Raw genomic sequence first — 20,700 nt, 5'->3', positions numbered from 1 at the left:
CCGCCATGCAATAAAAGGACACGCTGGGACAACCACAGAGAACATCCCAATGGGTGCACTCTCCATGCATCCTTCTGAATAGGGTTTGCAGGGGACTGTAACATTGGTACCGACCCAAAGTTGGCCATTATCCAGAAGGGCTTCACAGATAAGTGGCACCTAGACACAGACTGTATGATGTCATAAGTTGGAGGCAGGGCTGAGACATGAATATGCTTCCTGAATAATACTCAAGACAGTACAAAAATGGTCTTTTCCCTTTCCAGAATCTGCATGGAATACAATACAGTAACATTTATATGAAATATGCATTTATACTCATCTGCCTTAATTGCATGTGAAACTGTAAAATATCGTTACCATGGCTTGATTAAAATTTGTTAGGTCACTGCAGGGCTGGGAAATGCTGATCCAGGCAGGGCAGAATTTTCCATCAGGCACAACAGGCACAGTGCCTAGGGCCAACCAAGCTCCCAAGGGTCTACAAATACAATTTTTGTGTGCAATTTCTTCCTCTCACTTAGATGTCACTGTGTGTTTTTCTCTTTCCCACCTGTATGAACTTGGTGTGTGCACACATGTGTGAGATAGAGATCCCACCCCAATTTGAAAACCTTCATTTGTGTGTGTTCCTTTGGGACTGTTTTGAGAGAAAGTGATTCACACAAACACACACACACTTGAAGCCAGGGTCATCCTTAGGGTGGGATGACCAGGGCAATTGCCCCCAGCCCTGTGCACCTGCAGGCCCTGCACCTGCCTCCCTGCACTGCAGCTGGCGAGGGCTCTGAGATGCCTCCTCTGCACCCTGTGTGCCAGCAGCATGGGGCTGGCCAGGATCTGAAGGCTGGCTTGCTATTGAAAGGCTCCTCCTGCATGCTGGGGCAGGCTGTTGGCTACAGCTCCTCTCACCTGACTATCAGCTGTTTGACAGGTGGGTGGGGCTTCCAGAGGACCATCTGCTGGCATCCCTGAAGCTCTCCAGTGTAGGCTGGCAGGCTGCTAAGCTCAAGTTGGTTTGCAATCCAGAAGGTCTGAGTGAGAACTGTGAAGCAAGGGGCATGTGTTGTGCTTTTAACTTTTTCCCTTACAAATGCACTATATGTCCAAGCTGGTTGGACATGACCAAACAAGCTCTCACTCACACTATTTACACAGTATGTCATCAGTCAGTGATTCTATAATCATATGAAATGTTAAGGAGGCCCTGCACATGCTGATTCACTCCACACCCGGCAAAGGATGGGTGACACACTTCATTTGTGTGTTCTTTCCTCATTTGTGCATGATTTTTAATTTTTAAAAAATGGTTCTCCAAGCCGTACAAGAAGATACCAACAAGCATAAGCCAAAATTGTAACAGCACAAACTTGTAAGAAAAATTCGCCTCACCACTCCACAATTCACCTTCTTATGAGGAAATAGGTAATCCAGCCCTGTGTATGCCTATTCTGACACATTAGACATATTATGGAACATATTGGTGGACCTATACATTGCACATATATTTGCCTATACATCTGTCTTGGAGGGCTGTTATTATGAGAAGACCTAGGACCTACAAATCTGGCTCTGGATCCAGGCCTAAATCTGGTCTATGTACATCCTTGATCTAGCCTTTCGAACTTCCCAAGTGAGCACATCTTCCAATGGGCTGTTAATCTGTAGGGGCTGAACTGAATATGAGCACTTGCTAGGGCTGTGCATCAAAACATGCAATGCTGATGAATTCATAGAATACCAGTTGCAGGGGAGTAACAGCAAGAGAGAGGGCATGCCTTCAACTCCTTCCTATAGGCTCCCAGTGGCATCTGGTGGGCCACTGTGTGAAACAGGATGCTGGACTAGATGGGCCTTGTGCCTGATCCATCAGAACTGTTCTTATGTTCTAACCCCCCAGCCTGGTGCCAAGGGGAGGTGTCCCCTCACACCAGGGCCCTCCCCATGCAGTTCCACACATTTCTGGCATTGGCGGGAAGTCTCTTTTACAAGAATCAAAACCGTGTAGGCTCTTGTGGAGGGCCAGAAGCTGGGAGAAGTAGCTCTGGGTGGAAATACAACTCCTAGCTGCACTTGTGTGACTTCCTAGCGGGACTTGCACAGCCTCAGTTCTGGTAAAAGAGGGCTCCCCGTGCTGGAAATGAACAGAAGCAGAACTGCATGGGAAGAGCTGTGGCATGAATAGATGTTTCCCCATGACATGGGGGGAGCAGTCCTACATATTCATTTCCGTGGGATATTCCAATGCATAGCCACACAAGCTAGCATTTATTTTTTTAAAAACCAAGCTTATCTGTATCATTGGTACAATTGGATGAAGTATGACTTCAACTTTTTAATGATATTATATGTCAACATTTATCATGCATACATTGAAATACAGGGTTCTTGTGCACTGCTAGAAGTAATATAAGAGCCTGAGATGTATCTTACAGTTGTCACATAGATGCCACTTGGAATAGCTTTTGTTGGGTAGCTAGATGTAAACTATACATAGACCTCTCCTCCATGAATTTGTCTAAGCCATCCAAGCTAGTGGCCATCACCACATCCCATGGCAGAGAAGTCCATAGATTAATTATGTGCTGTGTGAAAAAGTACTTCCTTTTGTTGGTTCTAAATTTCTGGCCTTCAGTTTCATAGGATGACACCCTGGTTCTAGTGTTGTGAGAGAGGAAGACAAATTTCTCTGTCCACTCTCTCTACTCCATGCATAATTTTATACACCTCTATCATGTGTCTCCTCTATCATCTCTCCCCTTATACACCTCTATCATAGTCACCTCTTTTCCAAACTAAAAAGCCCCAGATACTGTAACCTAGCCTCATAAGGAAGGTGCTCCAGGCCTCTTATAATCTTGGTTGCCCTCTTCTGCATCTTTTCCAGTTCTACAATCTCAGAATATAATATTTTATACTCACTCTCTCTCATTCTCTCTCTCTCTCCTTCCCTCTCTCACAACACTAGAACCAGGAGTCATCCCATGAAATTGAAGGCCAGGAAATGAAAGCTATACACAGGACAGGAAGCCACAGTCCAGACAGAACATGTGAAACAGACTGGGTCCAGATTGGCAAAGGAGTATGACAAAGCTGTATACTTTCTCCTTATTTATTCAACTTATATGCTGAACATAAACTGAAAGAAGCTAGACTGGAAGAAGATGAGCGTGGTTTTAAAGTTGGAGGAAGAAACATCAGTAACCTGCGCTATGCTGATGACACCACTCTGATAGCTGAGAATGCGGACGGTCTGCAAGCTCTAGTAATGAAAGTCAAGGAGCACAGTGAAAAAATGGGACTACAACTAAATGTAAAGAAGACTAAACTAATGAGAATGGGTACAGCAACCAGCCTCAGAATTGATAATGAAGACATTAAAGTGGTAGATAGCTTCTGCCTTTTAGGCTCAAGCATCAACAGCAAAGGATCCAGCAGTCAAGAAACAGGCCACAGACTAGCAGTTGGTAGGATTTCAATGAAGGCCTTGGAAAGGATATTTAGATGCCGTGATGTGTCTATACCTACAAAGGCTAGAATCGTTTGGACAATAGTTTTTCCCATGACACTCTATGGATGTGAAAGCTGGACATTGAAGAAGCAATATAGAAAAAGAATTGACGGTTTTGAACTTTGGTGCTGGAGAAGACTTCTGAGGATACCATGGACAGCCAGGAAAACAAACAAATGGATCATAGAACAAATCAATACAGAATTGTCACTCAAGGCTCAAACTATCATACTTTGGACACATTATGTGAAGACCCAACTTATGACAGCAATGAATGCACCACTGAGAGACCTTAAAGGCCAAATTAAAGAGAGATCATCCTGGAGAGAACCTATCTATGTGGTCGCTAAGAGTCAACACCAGCTTGATGGCATTTAATCAATCAGTCAATCAATCACAGAGGGAAGGGGAACTGACAAATATCACCCCTCCCCACTTTTAGTGTGCAAAATGTTCTTCCGCATATGCAACATTAGTCAGTATGTTACCAACTGTTATTTTTGCTACAACAGACTAAATTGCTAGGCCTCTAGAATTAAAGAATAATTTGTGTGTACTTTATCAACCTTCACATCAAAACCTATGTTCCTTCCACTTATTAACACATCCAGTGAGGCTGTGTGTGTGGATTTAAAACAGACATTCAATTTTATATAAGAACAGCCTTTCCTCTAACATGTAAAACATTTTATAATATAAATAGCTGAAACTCACTTATGCAAAACCTCTATTATACGTATTGCTCATGAAAAAATGTTATGTCATTAATTTTCTGTACCTTTCCCCCTCCAAATTTCATTGGGATCTAGCCAGATGCATTTGACTACATTCCAGTATCAGACTATCTTCCCAAAGGTTCGGAGCTGCAGGTCAAATTTTGCCAAGGGCCTTTTTGTTTTTCAAAGAGTTGGTTCAAAGGTTGGTTCATTTCAAAATTGGTTCAAAGGGCAGGCAGCAGCAGTTCACTCCTTGCAACCATATGTATGGTTATGAAACACAGGCCAGATATCACACATACTTTGACAGCACAACCACATGCATTTTTACTCTGAAGCAAATCCCACTATCTTCAATGGGCCTTCCTCCATAGGAAGTGTTTAGGATTGCCGCTTTGTATTCTTAATTAAAATTATAATGATATGATATGTAGATTATCTTTGTATGTGCAGGTGTGCAATTTGATATTCTCATGCATAAATACAGATGTGACTTCTTTTTTTAAAGATGAATTTACAATTTCCTGCAGGATGAGAAAAAGCAGTCACTTCAGTTTATGAATAGAAATTAAGAATTCCAAGTCATTCTGAACATTCCAGCACCTGAACAAGCATCAATATTTGCCTTTCAGTTGTCGTAGTATTTTTAATTATTTTAGTTTTTTAAAAAATAGTAGGTTTGGGTAGTCTGAAGTGCCTTCTATGAAAACTACAGAGCTTTTATTGAGGAAGAAAGTGCTCTCAAATGTGCTTGCTGAGGGAATCTTCCTGAGGTTTCTTATTTTAGGAGACAGAAGGTGGTCTGCTTTTCAACTGAATCCAGATGCCTTTTTGCGGACGAAGAATCAGTTCTCCTACAGGGACAAGCTCTTCGCGTCTTTGCTTGGTTTCAAACCAAAAGTGCCGCAGGATAATGGCTAGAATCGTCTTTTCTTCTATCTGTGCAAAGCGCTGACCTGCATATGAATTGAAACCAATGGCAGTTACAATTTTCCCTACAGCAATTATTATTACTAGCTGGCCTGGCACAGAGCATCAGCACGCTAGTTCTCCCTGTCTCTCACCCCACCCCCACCAATTCAGCTCCCACTCTGCATGCACACAGAAAGCCCTGAAATGGGCCTGTCATTTGGGTGGCAGGAGGGCTCAAGGAAGGAGATATCACTGCCTCCGCCACCACTCCCACCTTAGTCATCCCTCTTCCATGCCTCATGGGCTGCATCTCTGCCACCATGTGGCTCTCTCTACCTCCCCCTTACTGGCCGATTTGGCCCCCTGTCACGCCTTAAGCCACCCAGGCAGGCCCACAGAGGGAGCTTTTGCCGCCACCTCCACTGCTTCGGTCCAAGGATGTACATGTGAAGCCCCGCCCTCGCATTTTCATTGGCTGCTGCGGGGATGGGGCTTGCCACGTACGTCCTTAGTGGATGGATAGACAGATAGATAGATAGATAAAATTAGATTCAGCATGGACTGCATGCAATGATTGATAATGAACCTATTCAGACATATGCCAAACCATAGATTGATGTGAAAGATTGGCTTTGTATATTGTCCCCCTCCTCCTTCCCTTTTGTGAGACTTGGATATTTGTTAGCAGCAAACCACAACTTCTCAGCCTGGCCAAATTGATGGATTATGGTCTGCAAACCAGGATCAAAAACCAGGATCAAACACTGGTTTCCAGGCAAGCACAAACCATAGTTTGCTCATTTGGACAAACTAGCCAACTATGGTTTTGCCACACCCCGCTCAATCCCAATGCCCGTTGGGCTGGGGGAGAGGGCAGACTTTGCACCCGGCCCTTTGGGAGACAGGTCTTGCATGTAGCCTGCCTCTCTGGGGTATGTGGTGCTTCCTGTCAATCAGCCAGTGCACTGTTGTGAGAGGTGGCGCATCGGCTACCAGCTCAGTCTAGCTCTGAGTAGCAGCTGAGTTGTTCGCTGGGAGAGCTGCTCTGCTTGGCCTGGGGGTTTCTTTCAGTGTGGGGTCAGCAGAGATGGAGCTTTGTGGCGGTGTTTGGGCAGCTTGGCCGTAGGAGTGGGGAGTATGTGGCTGTGTTGCCTCTGAGAGCAGAGAGAGAACCGTACAGGGACGGCTGGGAGCATTTGTGCTGCGGGGCTTCCGTTTGCTGGCTGTTCAGCCGGGCACAGAGGCAGCATTTGGGGGGACAATCAGCAGGTGGATTGGCTAGATTCCTGGGCCCTTAGGCCAGTAAGCTGCCTGTTTTTCTACATACACACACACCCTGGGTCTTATCTGCCCTATTTATTAAGGTGCCCTAGTTCGATCATAGGGAGATGATTTGTCAGTGGGTTGTGCTGGCTCAAGGGCTGGGGGTGGATCTGAGCAGTTGGGACTGAGATAGCCCACTCCCCCCTGTTTTTTCCATGTTTTGGGTTGTTAGGGGCCCTGTATGCCACTTTCTTTAGGGTGACTGCATTGGGCAGGAGGGTAGGCCTTGTGTTCTTGTCTCCGGGCTCATTGTAAGGAGCCCTGTCTGCCACCTGTTGGGTTTTGCTGGGCATTGTCTCTGGGCAGGTTATAGGGGGTCCTGTCTGCCACCTGTTGGGTTTTGCTGGGCATTGTTGCTCAGCCTATTATTGATTGGCCTGGCAGCAGTTTCTGGGGTGTGTGCCTACTGCGGTGGTCATTGGGCTATGATGCCTAAGAAGAGTCCAAATAAGAACGGGAAAGGAAAAGGAAAAGGAAAGGCCCCTGTGCCAAAGAGGCAGCGGCCTAGGGCCCCCAAGCCATCTTCATCTTCCGAGAATGAGGGGCAGTTGGCATTGGCTGCCATGCTGTCGATGACCCAGGCATTGAAAAAACAGAAGGGTTTGGGGTCAAATGGGAGAAAACATTCTAGGATGAAGCAGGGTAAGAAGCGTGGGAAAGAAGCTGTTTATAAACACAAGGCTGCTCTTTTCCAGGAGTTGCAGGCCCAGCTCGCTGCGTTGGAGGCACCTGACAATCGGGTTGTACCTCATGACCCACCTGTGGATCCTGTGGAATCCCTGCAGCTGAACGCACCGGATGCAGATACCAGTCTGGGAGGGTGGGGTGTACCCGCAATGACCTGCCTTTTCACCATGGTGGCCACATGCAGTGGGGTGTGGGGTTTTCAGGGGTACGCACATTCAAATTGGGCTGGAATGCCTGTGGCACAGCCGCTGGTGGTGCCATGTGCTGAGGCTGGGTTATCTAGTGTATCTACTGCTGAGGCAGGAAACACCCAGAGTTTGCTTAAATCATGGAAGCAGCACTTGGCTGGACAGTCCAGGGGAGGTGAAAAAGGGGCTCGAGAGAGTGCTTTGTCCAGCATAGGTGCTAGTGCGTATGGGGGATCTGGGGCTTCTGTTCCCAGACTGTACTTTCCTTATGGGGAAACCTCTTTGCTATGGGCAATCACTTACTCCCGGCAACAAAGGAGAAGATATGGTGTAATGACTTTGTAGAAATGTTTTCTCTTTTGCTCTGGGAGACCAAGTTAAAGAATAAAAATAGTAGGGACTTGGAGAAGATCAAGAAGAGACAGGTCAATCACAACTTGGCCAATTGATTTGTTGGGTATATGATCTATATGGGGGTTGTACTATAAAAGCAACTGGGTAGGGCTGCCTTGATGGTGAAGTATATGGATATTATTCATCATGCCTACTCCCAATTTAGTGGCCTGCTTGGGTGCGGTATGATGAGTCATTCTGCACGAGATCATCCCTTAACCCCACCCTTCCTTGGGACAAGTACCACCCCCAGATGTGGCTCCAAATTATGTGCCCATCGTGGCCTGTGCAGGGCAACTACTCTGACAGCATCCACTTGATCACTAAATCACTGGCACCACAGCCCAGAGGAGGTGGGGACAGACAGGGAGTTCAACCCCACCTGCTTTATTGTGAGTATGGCTCCTCCAGAGCCTGCTTGCACTGGCAGTGCCGTTTCAGACACACCTGTTTGGTGGACTGCACCCTTTCAGCAGCTGCAACAGAAATGGTTGGGATCGAGGAGTCACCCAGGGCCAGCAGGCTAATCACAAGTCCTGTGGCCAAGGACCTAGCCCTATCCAGATTCCTATCCCTATCTGGATAGGACCTAGCCCTATCCAGATTCCGAACCTGCTGTGTTTGCTTGAGGGCTGGGTAAGGGGCTAGCCGCGGGCCCGGAATAGCATGTCCCCTCTTTCCTCTGGGATTTTAGCACAAGTTGTAGGTAATTTTCGGACGCTCTGTTCTTCCAGTTATGAAACCCTGCTTTTTCAATTAGCAGCATTGGTAGCCTTTTGGGAGGCCCTGAGCATCAGCAAGCCAGTGGTTTCCTCCACAAGAGATGTTTCAGGCAGGGCATTAGATAGGGCTGGTGTTCAGGTTTCTCAGTTAGGGATCCACTTTTGCATCTCCAAGATGGATCAGAGATGCAAGAGTATTGCTTTTCAACTTGGTGCTGCTCTGCCACATTTTGGCCATCACAGCATATCTGTCCGTTCGCAGGGATTCCCTGGGCCCTCTTTTCATGGTGGTCCACTGGCTGGATATCGATTTTGAATGATCACAAAGTCAGCATTGCTCGAGGCTGGCATGCCTGTGGGCTCATTTGGGACCCATTCTTTCAGGATTGGGGCGACTTCCACGGCAATGGACTTGCCCCCAGCTTCTATTCAGAGGATTGGGCATTGGCACTCTTTGGCTTACCGAAGCTATGTTCAGCCCTTCAAAGGGTCTAAGAGATAGTTCATCCATGTAACTCTCATTTCTTTTTCAGATGTAACTGGCTGTCTGGGGTTGGTCCATGTTTTGATCTGCAGGCACAGTTTCATATTTTGGGCCAGACACCATGCTCCAGCAATTGGGGGACCCAGTTGTGTTGTGCTGCCTCTGCTCGGGTCGAGTGGTTTGTATGTTGTGGAATGGTGTGATGCCGGCTGCTACCTTTGCTGTTCCAGCACTTCAGATCTCGCCTGTTCCCACAAGTTTTGGTCATTCACCTGGACAGTAATGACCTGGGATTGCTGAAGGGTAAGGCCCTAATTTTGTAGGCAGCTGCTGACTTTATCATGTTGGCCCATTGGCCCCAGTTAATCATCATATGGTCCTGAGTTATTCCTAGGAGGTGCTGGCATGTGGCTGGCGACCCTTGTGCCATGGACAGGGTGCGTAGGGGAGTCAACAGGGAAGTAGGATGCATGATGCGGGTGCTTGGTGGGTTGGTTATCATAGGAATCTGCCAAATACACCGAGTCAGACTATTGGCCTATCTAGCTCAGTATTGTCTTCAGACTGGCAGTGGCTTCTCCAAGGTTTCAGGCAGGACTCTCTCTCAGCCCTATTTTGGCGATGATGCCAGCGAGGGAACTTGGAACCTTCTGCTCTTCCCAGAGTGGCTCCAGCCCCAGAGGGGAATTTCTTATAGTGCTCACATTTCTAGTCTCCCATTCATGTGCAACCAGGGTGAACCATGCTTAGCTAAGGGGAGAAGTCATGTTTGCTACCACAAGACCAGCAGTCCTCTCCCAGAAGCCATGAGATTTGTCCCATCTCCTTGGACCATGAGTATAAAAAGCTGGCATATTTTACTTCCCTCCTGTCTACCAGAGGCTTTCTCTCATGGTGACATTAGTCATAGCAAGTCACACTTATATAAGGAGGATGGTGTTCACCTTTTAGATTAGGGTAATAATATCTTTCTACGGGATCTGCAGCAGGGCATTCGTGAGGTGGTTAGTAGGCTGGGGGAGAAAGTGGGGCTAAATTGAGATTTGCACCCTTTTGTGGCAAGTGAGCGCAGGTTTTGGAGGTTAAGATCTAAACTGGTGTTCAGCCGAAGGCACCTTTAGGAAATTGGTGGTCTCACAGAAGAACCCCCAGGGTCTTGCATCTCGGGTGGTGTCTGGGAATGGACCACTTTTGGGGCGCTATCCAACTCACCCACTCAGAATCCTGTGGCTTGCAGAGAGAGAGAGAGAGAGAGAGAGAGAGAGAGAGAGAGAGAGAGAGAGAGAGAGAGAGAGAGAATGTGTGTGTGTGTGTGTGTGTGTGTGTGTGTGTGTGTGTGTGTGTGTGTGTGAGAGAGAGAGAGAGAGAGAGAGAGAGAGAGAGAGACATGGACAGCTATCTCCTTAACACAGGTAACTGTGTGGCCTGGCAGGGCCGTGCTGAATTATCGGCTGGCAAATGCCAAACCCAGCTGTTTCGCCCAACAGTAAAGGAATGCTTGCCCTCTTAGGAGGCTGGCCTTACCCTTGAGGGGGTGGAATTGCCTGCACTCTGGGTAATGTTATATTGTTATGCTTGTTGCAGATCCTGATAAGTATTATTAATAAAGTGGCCCTAGTTTCATCCATACATGCTTGTCCTGTCTTTATTGGGCATCCGGGTGCAAACAAGGCTCAGAAGTTCAAGATTATAGCTAGAAAGGAGGAAGCAACATGAAAGCTTGAGGTTCCTCAGGGATCATTCATGTGATTCAAGACCAGACACATATGGTCATTCACACAACATTGTGTATGTCCATAAATCCATGAGTGATCATTTTAGCATCTCTTCTGATAGGAAAGTGTGCATTTTCCCCTTCGCTGAGCATAAGCAAGGAAGGTACTTTCTTGGCATGCCAGACGCTCTACAATTGAGGGACATGTTATGATTGCTAGGGAAGGACTGAAATGTCCACTCAAATGTGTGTGAGTGTCAATGTTTTGCTCTAAGTTTTCTTTTAAAATTTCTAACATGCCAACCAAAAATATGATCTTTTGAAGTTCTGTGGCAATACAAAATACTTGTACTTACCAATGCAGTTTCTGGGTCCAGCAGAGAAAGGCACATATGCATATGGGTGCCTCCCAGCTGAGTTCTCAGGGAAAAATCGCTCAGGTATGAATTTTTCAGGCTCCGGGAAGACATTAGGGTCTCTGTGCAGTGCATAAGGCACAATTATGGCATCCATTCCTTTTGGCATCTTAAATCCTCCTGCCAAAGAAGAACTAGTATTAATAAAAGCAGTGTCTCATGACACTAACTCCATTAGCTCTGAGAAACCCATCAACTTGCTTGGTCTACATACTAATATAGCATTCCTCATTGAAAGTGCGGGCAAAGAACGGAACAGAAGGAAAAAGGCGAAGGGCTTCTTTAATAACACAATCCAGATATCGTAGCTGCTTCAAATCATCCATTGTGACAGGACGGTCAGAGTTATCTGAAAAGATAACAGAGGTAGCGAGATAAATATGCCTGCCATATCAAACAAAAACTAAATCCTAAACTTAGAGATCTAAAGCAGAGTGGGCATGGGTGGGAGAGCATTGCAGATCTAGGCTGTTAATATTTATTTTATATTTATTTTATTTTTACAATTTATATCCTGCTCTTCCTACAAGGAGCCCAGAGCGGTGTACTTCATGCTTAGGTTTTTCCTCACAAAAACCCTGTGAAGTAGGTTAGGCTGAGAGAGAAGTGACTGGCCCAGAGTCACCCAGCTAGTTTCATGGCTGAATGGGGATTTGAACTCGGGTCTCCCCAGACCTAGTCCAGCACTCTAGCCACTACATCACGCTCTGACTGTTTATTTTTGGGATACTAGCCTGGGCAGAAGTAAATTGAGCATTTAGTCAAAGTGTCTTCCAAAGCAGAAGATAATAAAGCAATGAATTGCTTATCAACACATTACTGACTTTTTAATTGGCAAAATATCTGACTACACTAAAGTTGTGAAGGCCACAACATAAAGAGCTTATGTTTAACCCTCTGCCTTCAGGAAAGCCTTCTGAAAAGTTTATACCTACATGTCCTGGGAAGAGGATCTCAAGTTTATACCTACATGTCCTGGGGAGAGGGGGGAAATCTCACCAAAAATTTCATCCACTTCACTGTGAACTTTTCGTTGGATTTCCGGATGACATGCAAGCAAATAAACAGTCCAGTTCATCGCAGCGGCAGTAGTATCATGACCCTAAGGATAAAGATTTAAAAATCTAGAATTCTGTCCCAAAATTAGGATAATCAGCAATCATGTTTATGGTGCTTTCCAAGCACCATAATATTTCATTATATTTCAAATCCTTTGCATCATTTATGTCAGAGCTACTACAGAATTTTCAGGTGCTAGCCTCATACACAAGACTAAATGCTTCAGCTTTCATGAGCATACTGAGGGACTGTTTTATAGCTACTTTCCTCATACACACAAGGAAATAGTGCCAAACCAGGCTAAGGGAGACCAGCCTGGTTTGGCAAGCATGTATGAACTGCTGGGATCGGGCCCGATTGAGGGCAGCAAACCCGCCAATGCAGCCACCCTTGAAAACAAGGTTAAGGGAGTGAGCACTCTCTTAACCCTGTTTTCTGGATCGTGTGGCAGCCGTGGCTGATTGTAGCAGTGGCTGTCACACTACGGCAGGCCTGTACATAAGGCCTAAGGGCCGGATCTGGCCCGTGGGGACTTTGTTGCTGGCCCCACTGCTGGCCCAAAGTATTGTAGTGATTGAGGTGAGGTGCAACATACCGCCTTGCCCCATGGATCTGGTGGGGGGGTCAGCCCTCTTTCAAAACTGACCTTTGAAGACATTGAAAGTACATGGGGGGAAAGGAAGAGGAAAAGTTGCTAGGAGCCTCCTCTTCCCTCCTCATGCTGTGGGTAACTAATACTTGCTTTCATTAATATTTTTAATAATTAATTTTAATGAATTCATTAATGTGCTGAAAATTTACCTCAGCCCCTGCCTACCTGGTTGGGTCTGGGTGATCCGCTACTCATCTGGTTAGGCAATCTGCCTGTCCAAGGAAAGGGAGCCGATCAACTGCAGGGAAGGTGGATATAACCCACCTTCCCCACAACCCGTCAGTGAGCCTTTCTCACAAATTGTGAGAAGAGACTCAGAATATAGATTTAACTTAAGTTTCATTCAATAACAATTCCTTCTCCTTTCCCTTCTTTTTCCTTTCAGACTCCTCCCCCACACTCTCTTCAGGATCCCCACAGGGCAAATGTCCAAAACAAACAAACTGCAAAAGATTACTGGATAGGATACAACAGGAACCAGGTGTCTGGGATGTTTTCAGCCCTGGCCATTTCCCAAGTTCCCATTTGAAGACATAGAGGCACATTTGAGAGTCACTCCTGTGTCTGAAAATGCCTTGCTACAATACTGAATATGCCTACTACTTTATCTATCTCCAAGCCAAGCACAGAAAGTTTAATCCACCCCTGCATAAAAGGGCTTGACTTTGGCTAGACTATGCACAATATTTTTTCACATAAGGAAGTGATTCCTAGGGAGCATTTGTGCTTGTAAACAGCTGCATAGGAAGAGTGGAATATGAAAGAAGAAAAATTTGGAGGAGAATACATTGATATAACAACAGCAACATACATATGTGCAATTTGAAGCCCAAGACCCAAAATTCTAACAATATGCAATAAAATTATTGAAGATGAACAAACAAAACTGTGCAAACAGAGCTGGAACATTTACAACAAAAAGCCAATTTTCTTTAACTTTCTGTAATCTGAGCTGAACTTCTTTGCCAGCAAGGGTCTACTTTATCAGAAGTCTTAGTACCTTCAATAACCACAAGAGGGCAAAAGAACACACTATTGCTAAGTTAATTTTAAAATGACTTTTTGAGTTACCATTTTATGTAAATGAAGTTACGGTTGTACTACAATATATTGATTGCCACCTGCTGATGGTTTCTATACTGATGGTTTCATGTACCAGCCTGACAATTTTTTTCCTTCGAAATAAACTTCAAAGCAAGTTAATAATCTACTTCAAATCCACAATTTTTTTAACTAACTGACAGACATGCGAATAAAAATTTATTTCCCTTGTTGCTTGTCAAGAAGAATATACTACTAGACTGGTTAGCTATTGTAAGCGCACAATTACTATGCAACTAAGAGCAGCTTTAGATATATATTTATGATATCAAAGAAAGGGCGAGGAGGGTTGAGATGTATTATTCTTGACATGAAATACATATCCAAAGTTTGTGTTGCCAGACATTTCTAGCGATATATTTAAACCAAGTTACTTGGATCAGAAGAGAAGGGCATTCTGGTGGCCTACCAGGCTTATCAGTAACAGATTGCAAGGTCTTGCAGTCCTGATGCTTCCATTTTAAACTTAGCTTTACATCAAGTTTTGGCATGAGCAAGGTTGCTCATGCCCTCTCCATCCCCGCACCCTGCACTAAGCTACATCACAGAATCATTCTAAGAACAAAATGAGATAACCTCACAAACATCACCCTGAGCTCACTTAACAAAAGGAATAATACAAATGCAATCAATAAGTAATTGTTGCTCACTAGGCAGCCTGAGGATTCAGTCATCGTAGCCTGAATAAAATCTTTAATTTGGGGGAGTAGACAAACCCAGTAAATGCGGCACCTTAAAATGCCAAGTCAAAGTTTGCTCCTTCTTCTATATGACAGCCCTTCAGATACTTAAGGCAGCTATTTAATCTCCTCAGTCTTCTCTTCCCCTGGTTAAACATATCTAACACCCTCACAGGACTTGGTTTCCAGACACCTCACCATTTTTGTTGCCCTCCTTTGAATCTCTTCCAGTTCATCAATGACCTTCTTGAAATTCAGGGCCCAGAACTGGACACAGTATTCCAAGCGAAGTCTGACTAGCACAGAACAGAGTGGAACTATTACTGTTCCTAATATGGACTCACACTCTCTCAGAGTTAATGGAACCCCAGACCTCGCCATACTGATTGTTTGTGTTCAATTTGCAGACCCCTAAGATACATGGGGCTCGTTTGGATGAGAGCTTACTGACCCACACAATCAGAAAGGAGATGTGCCAAGGCTGCGCTTGCCATGATGTCTTCTTCAGATGTCCTCCTGAGGCCCTCCTGGCACCTCCCTTTACCTCATGGGGGGCCCATCAATCTGCATGGCTCTACACATACTCCAAATACTTGTATTGTGGGAACGAATCGTCTGAACTGGTGCCTGGCTCCTTTTCCATGTGCACTGCTGCCAAGCCAAGTCTCCCCCCTCCTAAACATGTGGCTCTCTGCAGCAGTTCTAAGTGGCAGGAAGGGCAAGATGCCACCAGGACTGAGTATGGGAGATAATGGCCATATATATATGGGTGGAAGAAGTGATTTGCATTAAGGAGACTATTTTGGAGTCCAGTAGTCGTTAATTTGTAGCCACTGTACTTCACCACTCTCTATGTCCTGCATTATTTATTTATTCGATGTCTATAGCGCCCCTCCCAAAATGGCTCAGGGTGGTTTACACAGAGAAATAATAAACAAACAAACAAACAAACAAACAAACAAACAAACAAATAAGGTAGATCCCTGTCCCCAAAGGGCTCACAATCTAAAAAGAAACATAAGACAGACACCAGCAACAGTCACTGGAGGTACTATGCTGGGGCGGGGTGGGGGGGAATAGGGCCAATTACTCTCCCCCTGCTAAATAAAGAGAATGACCACGTTAAAAGGTGCCTCTTTGCCAAGTTAGCAGGGGTAATTTATACCTCAAACATAAAGGTATCTACTTCCTCTCGAATGTCCAGATAGCTCAACTTCTTCCCATCTTCGTCTGTAACATTCAGAAGCAGATCAAGGAAGGCTCTCCTCACTTTCAACTTGCTTTGCTCACCGTTGCTGACAGCATCAGGTTTATGCTGTTCCTGTTGTTTTTTTAGCTCACAAGCTTTTTCTGCAATAACCTTAGACATTAAAAAACACAAAACAAAAACATTTGTATCTTAGTTTGCATAATCATGTGTGCTTTATATAGTGCTGTAATAAAGTGATTAGCTATATCTGATGAACCCTGGACCTAAGAATATGCATTGTTAGGGCAAACAGAAAAAAGATAACTGGCATTAAAAATATCCAAGTTCTACATCTCTATGAACATGAGAAAGGGGGCAAAACTCCAAGAAAATCAGATATCCAATTCAGCAATTGACCCCAAAATATTTGACTATAAAGGGTGGGGGGGATAGGCAAGGGGCTTTTATGAAGGCAGAAATCCTTGAATGCACTCCAGATCTCCAGAACCCCTAGTTATAAGGACACACTTCTGGTGGTGGAAGCAATAAATGTATCAGAGCCAATGAGACATAATGACTACAGCATTGGACTTGGATCTGGTTCAAATTCTGTCTTGGCCATGTTGCTCACTAGGCAGCCTGAGGATTCAGTCATCATCTTTCACATCCTTTTTCAAGGATAAAATGATAAATCTAAAGTATCCCACTTCGAACCTCTTGGAGATAATGAGAGATACAAATGTGATGTGAATAAATGATATCATTCAAGCTCCAAGTGATAAGTGGGAGAAACGCAATGTTGAAGTGGAAGTATTGGTGGAAGTATTTTGGTACTTCTGTCTATGCAATGCTACATAAAGGGAAAATACAGCACCTTACATTGTCAGTAAAACCATGAAGTATCTTCAGACTCCTGTAATGCTCTCTTCCTTCTTGAAACATAAGGTAGATGAAGTCAGGCCAAAGCCATGGTGACTTCTGTCTATGATGAATCAGATCACTCATTCTAGAGTAACAAACAGAGCATTACATTATATCTCTTTCTTCACATTTGTTCTAGAAGATGAGGGAGCAGCCTGACCATTTTGCTACTAGGCTGAGCAAAATAAGAGTCCCGTGTAAAGGGGCAGAGACTAACATACAGCCACTGTTTATGTGAAACAGTTGCACGTAGTTCCAGATCATATGTTCAGTAGGGGCATGGAGGAAATAGCATGCTGAGAGAAATCACACACAAGTGCATGCACAAGCCCAGTTTACACACAAATGTCTTAGCACTGAACCATTTGGAAACTCAGGTCATGCAATTGGTGTGGGGGAGAAGAGATGAATCTTGTAAAGCAAGCCTCCATCTAAACAACCTTTCACTCAGAGGGTTCAGTCAACACCAAGGCTACTCAACTTTGGCCCTCCTACAGATGTTGGCCTACAACTTTCATAATCTCTGGCGATTGGCCACTGTGGCTGGGAATTTTTTTTATTTTTTTAATTGTTAAATTTGTATTCCGCCTTTTATTAAAACAACCCCAAGGCGGTTTACATACAAAAATTAAAACAAGACTATAAAAATTACACAATTCAAATATTAAGATAAAATATAAAAACAGAGATCTAACTAAAACAAAATTAAAATATACACATAAAATAACCATATAACATACAAAGAAGCAGCAGTAGATACAATCACACAAAAGCCTTGGTAAAAAGCCAAATTTTCACATGCTTTCTAAAAGCTGTGATGGAGACCAAGGAGTGAATAGCCACCGGCAGAGCATTCCAGAGTCTGGGGGCAGCAACAGAGAAGGCCCTGTCCCGCATGAACAAGAGCTGAGCCTCCCTCATTGTCGGCTCCCAGAGCAGAGCCCCCTCAGATGACCTTGTCAAGCGGGCAGCAACTCTTGGGAGCAGGCAGTCCCTCAGGTATCCCGGGCCCAAACCATTAAAGGCTTTAAAGGTCAAAACCAGCACCTTGAATTGGAAACAAACTAGCAGCCAGTGCAGCTCTTTCAAAATGGGTGTGATGTCCATAGCTGTGATCCCAGGGGGCAACTCCAGATTAAATCCTAGCTGCTGCATTTTGCACTAGCTGAAGTTTCCTAATATTCTTCAAGGGCAGCCCCACGTAGAGTGCATTACACTAATCCAGCCATGACGTGACTAAGGCGTGGGTAACTGTGGCCAGATCTACCTTTTCAAGAAAGGAATGCAGCTAGTGCACTTTCTAAGATCATAAGTTACAGGTGAGCAACCTGTTTATCTGGATCGTGATCCGTTGAGATCCATAAGAATAGGTTTTTAGCTAGCTCCCTTTGGAGGAGGGTGCAGTAGTAGTCATTGTAACACCTGCTATAAACACTTCTCCTGAAGCTGGCCTCAGCCACTGAGCGTAAGTCTATGGTACAGTGTTTGATGAATGGTAACTCTGTGGACCACATTGTTGCTTTGCAAACGTCCTTAAAAGTGATACCAGATAAGTGTGCAGTGGACGAAGCATAGGCACGAGTGGCATGAGCCTTGATAGCTTCTGGAGGATCTACGTTCTGTGATCTATAAGTCAGTATAATTAGTTCCACTAGCCAGTGGGACATTTGTTGTCTAGAAATACAGCAACCCTTAGCTGAGCCTTTGTAAGTGACAAAAAGGCGTTTGGTGGTCCTGAAACATTTTGTATTATTTAGGTAGTATAGCAAGGCTCATCACACATCTAGGGAGTGCATAGCTTGCTCCAAAGGTGTGGAAAGATCCTTGAAGAATGTTGGAGAGACATATCTTTGTTAAGGTGAAAATTTGACAGTACCTTGGGAAGGGAGTTGTAGTCCAAAAACACTGGGGGGCCTAAGGTGAGCAGGCCTGGTCCACACTGAAGACTATCTGCATAGTAGAAAGGGCATGGTGGGGCAGTGCTTTTGGCCATATGGCTCTTCACCAAAACTAACTTCTGATCAGGGCTCTAGTAGAAAAATGCAATTACAGTGATACTTACCTATAGACAGCATGGACATACTTTGAATCCTTATTGCTTTGTGCACCTATGTTCTTGCCCATAGCTGTTTCTAGAAACAGGAAGAGAGACATTAGCAAAAGAAGCACTCACCTACAAAGCAAAAACGGACTATTACAGCCACTGTCAATTTGTAGGCAAGGGCTTTTTAAAAAGTTACTGTGCAATTGTTGCAGCCACTTTTGTGCACAACCACTAGGATTCCCCCTCCTTTTTTCCTTTCTCCTTTGTTTCCCAGTCCTAACAAGAATACAGCTGACCTTTTCCTGTCTCTATCAAGATGCTAAATCCATGTCCTATATTAATTTGTATATCATGGACAAATTAATTCACAATTGACTAAATATAAAGCTATAAAATTAATTAAAATGGAATACTTCCAATATGATGAACAAAATGTAGCAATACTGTCAAAATGTAGCAATTGCTTTTTCCCTTTTTTATCACAATAAATTGCACTCTGTCAGCATAAGAGCTGGGATTTTTAGACCATTTGCTTTTGGCAAAAAACCAAACAGGTGATCATCATGACTTACCACAGATTATATCAAGGGCACACAGTGTAATGTATAAAAAACAATCAAATGGCTCTTTGTCCACATGTTTTGCAAGTTTCTGAACAAGGATACTAGCTTGTTCGTTCATCACTTCTAAGAAATCTTCTAAGATGGTGAAATGGAAGGTAGGAGTTAACATTTTTCTTCTGGACCGCCATTTGTTTCCAGTGCTGCAAAAACAGAGAATTAAAAAGAATCTGTCTATATATAATCAAATCCCAAACAAGATGCACTAGCTGCCTGTGGTAATGTCCACTGCAATAAAACAGTTCTGGAAAGTACAGCCCCATTCAGACATAACAGGAAGCCATAGTTTCTAGGGATGTGCATGAAACAGATTTTGTATTCTGTTCCGAGCTCAAAACAAAATGCAAAAGGCCAAAACTTTTAGTCACAAAAAGCGGTTGAGCCAGCTGTTTCACCAAAATAATTCAAAACGTTTTGAGTGTTTCGGCCATAGGGGACAATGGACTCAAAACACCCCATTATTCCCCATGGGTAACTCCTAGGGATACCAAAGTGAGTTGGGTGGTAGGGCATGATAGGTGCTACCTACCTACCAACCCACAAAGGAAATGGGCAAGTGGGCAATTTTAAACAAATTTTTAAACTTTCCCTCAAACCCCCATAGGATCCTATGGGGAAAGGTTAAAAAATTGTTAAAAATTTTGGTGTCCCTAGGAACTACCCACGGGCAACAATGGGATGTTTTGAGTTTCCCCATTGTTCCCTATGGCCAGAACAAGCTGCACTCACAGAGTGCACACAAGTTTTGCCCTGCAACTTGCAATGCATTTTGTAACCCAGCCTTGAAAAACACTGCAGAAGCATACAGTAAAAGGGAATCTGTCTCTCCCAACGCAGAACACATTTTTCAAATACAAGTCCAAAAATGGCCTAAAAAGAATCACAGACCCAGAATCCACTGCCAGCCACAGTGCCTGTGCAACAGTAAAATCACTGGCACAAGTTGCTCTCTCTTATACAAATGGCTTCTTATGTTACTTCCTAGCATTGCAACAGTGGCACACTTACTTAGCAGCAAGCATAACCATAAGCTCAACTAGAGTAACTTCAGCCACATTTTTGACCCTGCAATGCAGACTGCAGAGCACTGAAGCACAAGTTAGTCTCAACGTCAAACCTGGAGCTCAGCACAGCAATTACCAAGTAATATTACACACAGAGAGCTGTCACCGTCCATTTCTCACCACAACACTGAGGCTCTTCTCATGATCCATGAGAAGAGTCTCTAGGGGGTTAGCGGGGAGAGCGGGCTTAGCCCTGGGCGGCAGCAGGGCGGCAGCCCTGGGCAGCTGGATTGGCCGTCCACACGACTGCCAGCTCTGTTAGGGAGCCGGTGGGGGCTGGGAGGATGGGGGGCCAGGCGGCCCC

The 20,700-nt window shown here is 44.6% G+C and overlaps 1 protein-coding gene across 2 annotated transcripts in view; it reads right to left on the bottom strand.

Annotated features, from left to right (window-relative positions):
- Positions 1–2,300: 2,300 nt before the first annotated feature.
- LOC128328192 (cytochrome P450 4V2) overlaps positions 2,301–20,700 on the bottom strand; it is a 35,189-nt gene continuing 16,789 nt past the window's right edge. For both annotated transcript variants that reach the window (XM_053257930.1, XM_053257931.1), the window contains 8 exons: positions 19,285–19,475; positions 18,731–18,800; positions 16,627–16,753; positions 15,724–15,918; positions 12,066–12,168; positions 11,281–11,415; positions 11,007–11,186; positions 2,301–5,183 (listed from right to left, as the gene is read on the bottom strand). In XM_053257930.1, coding sequence (XP_053113905.1) covers positions 5,011–5,183; positions 11,007–11,186; positions 11,281–11,415; positions 12,066–12,168; positions 15,724–15,918; positions 16,627–16,753; positions 18,731–18,800; positions 19,285–19,475 — 1,174 coding nt within the window. In that variant the 3' untranslated portion in view covers positions 2,301–5,010. The remainder of the gene's footprint in view (positions 5,184–11,006; positions 11,187–11,280; positions 11,416–12,065; positions 12,169–15,723; positions 15,919–16,626; positions 16,754–18,730; positions 18,801–19,284; positions 19,476–20,700) is intronic.

Source organism: Hemicordylus capensis, chromosome 5 (genome assembly GCF_027244095.1).
Source record: "Hemicordylus capensis ecotype Gifberg chromosome 5, rHemCap1.1.pri, whole genome shotgun sequence".
Lineage (NCBI taxonomy): Eukaryota > Metazoa > Chordata > Lepidosauria > Squamata > Cordylidae > Hemicordylus > Hemicordylus capensis.
Note: the sequence above shows the minus strand (reverse complement) of the source record. Positions and strands in the feature narration are given on the sequence as shown.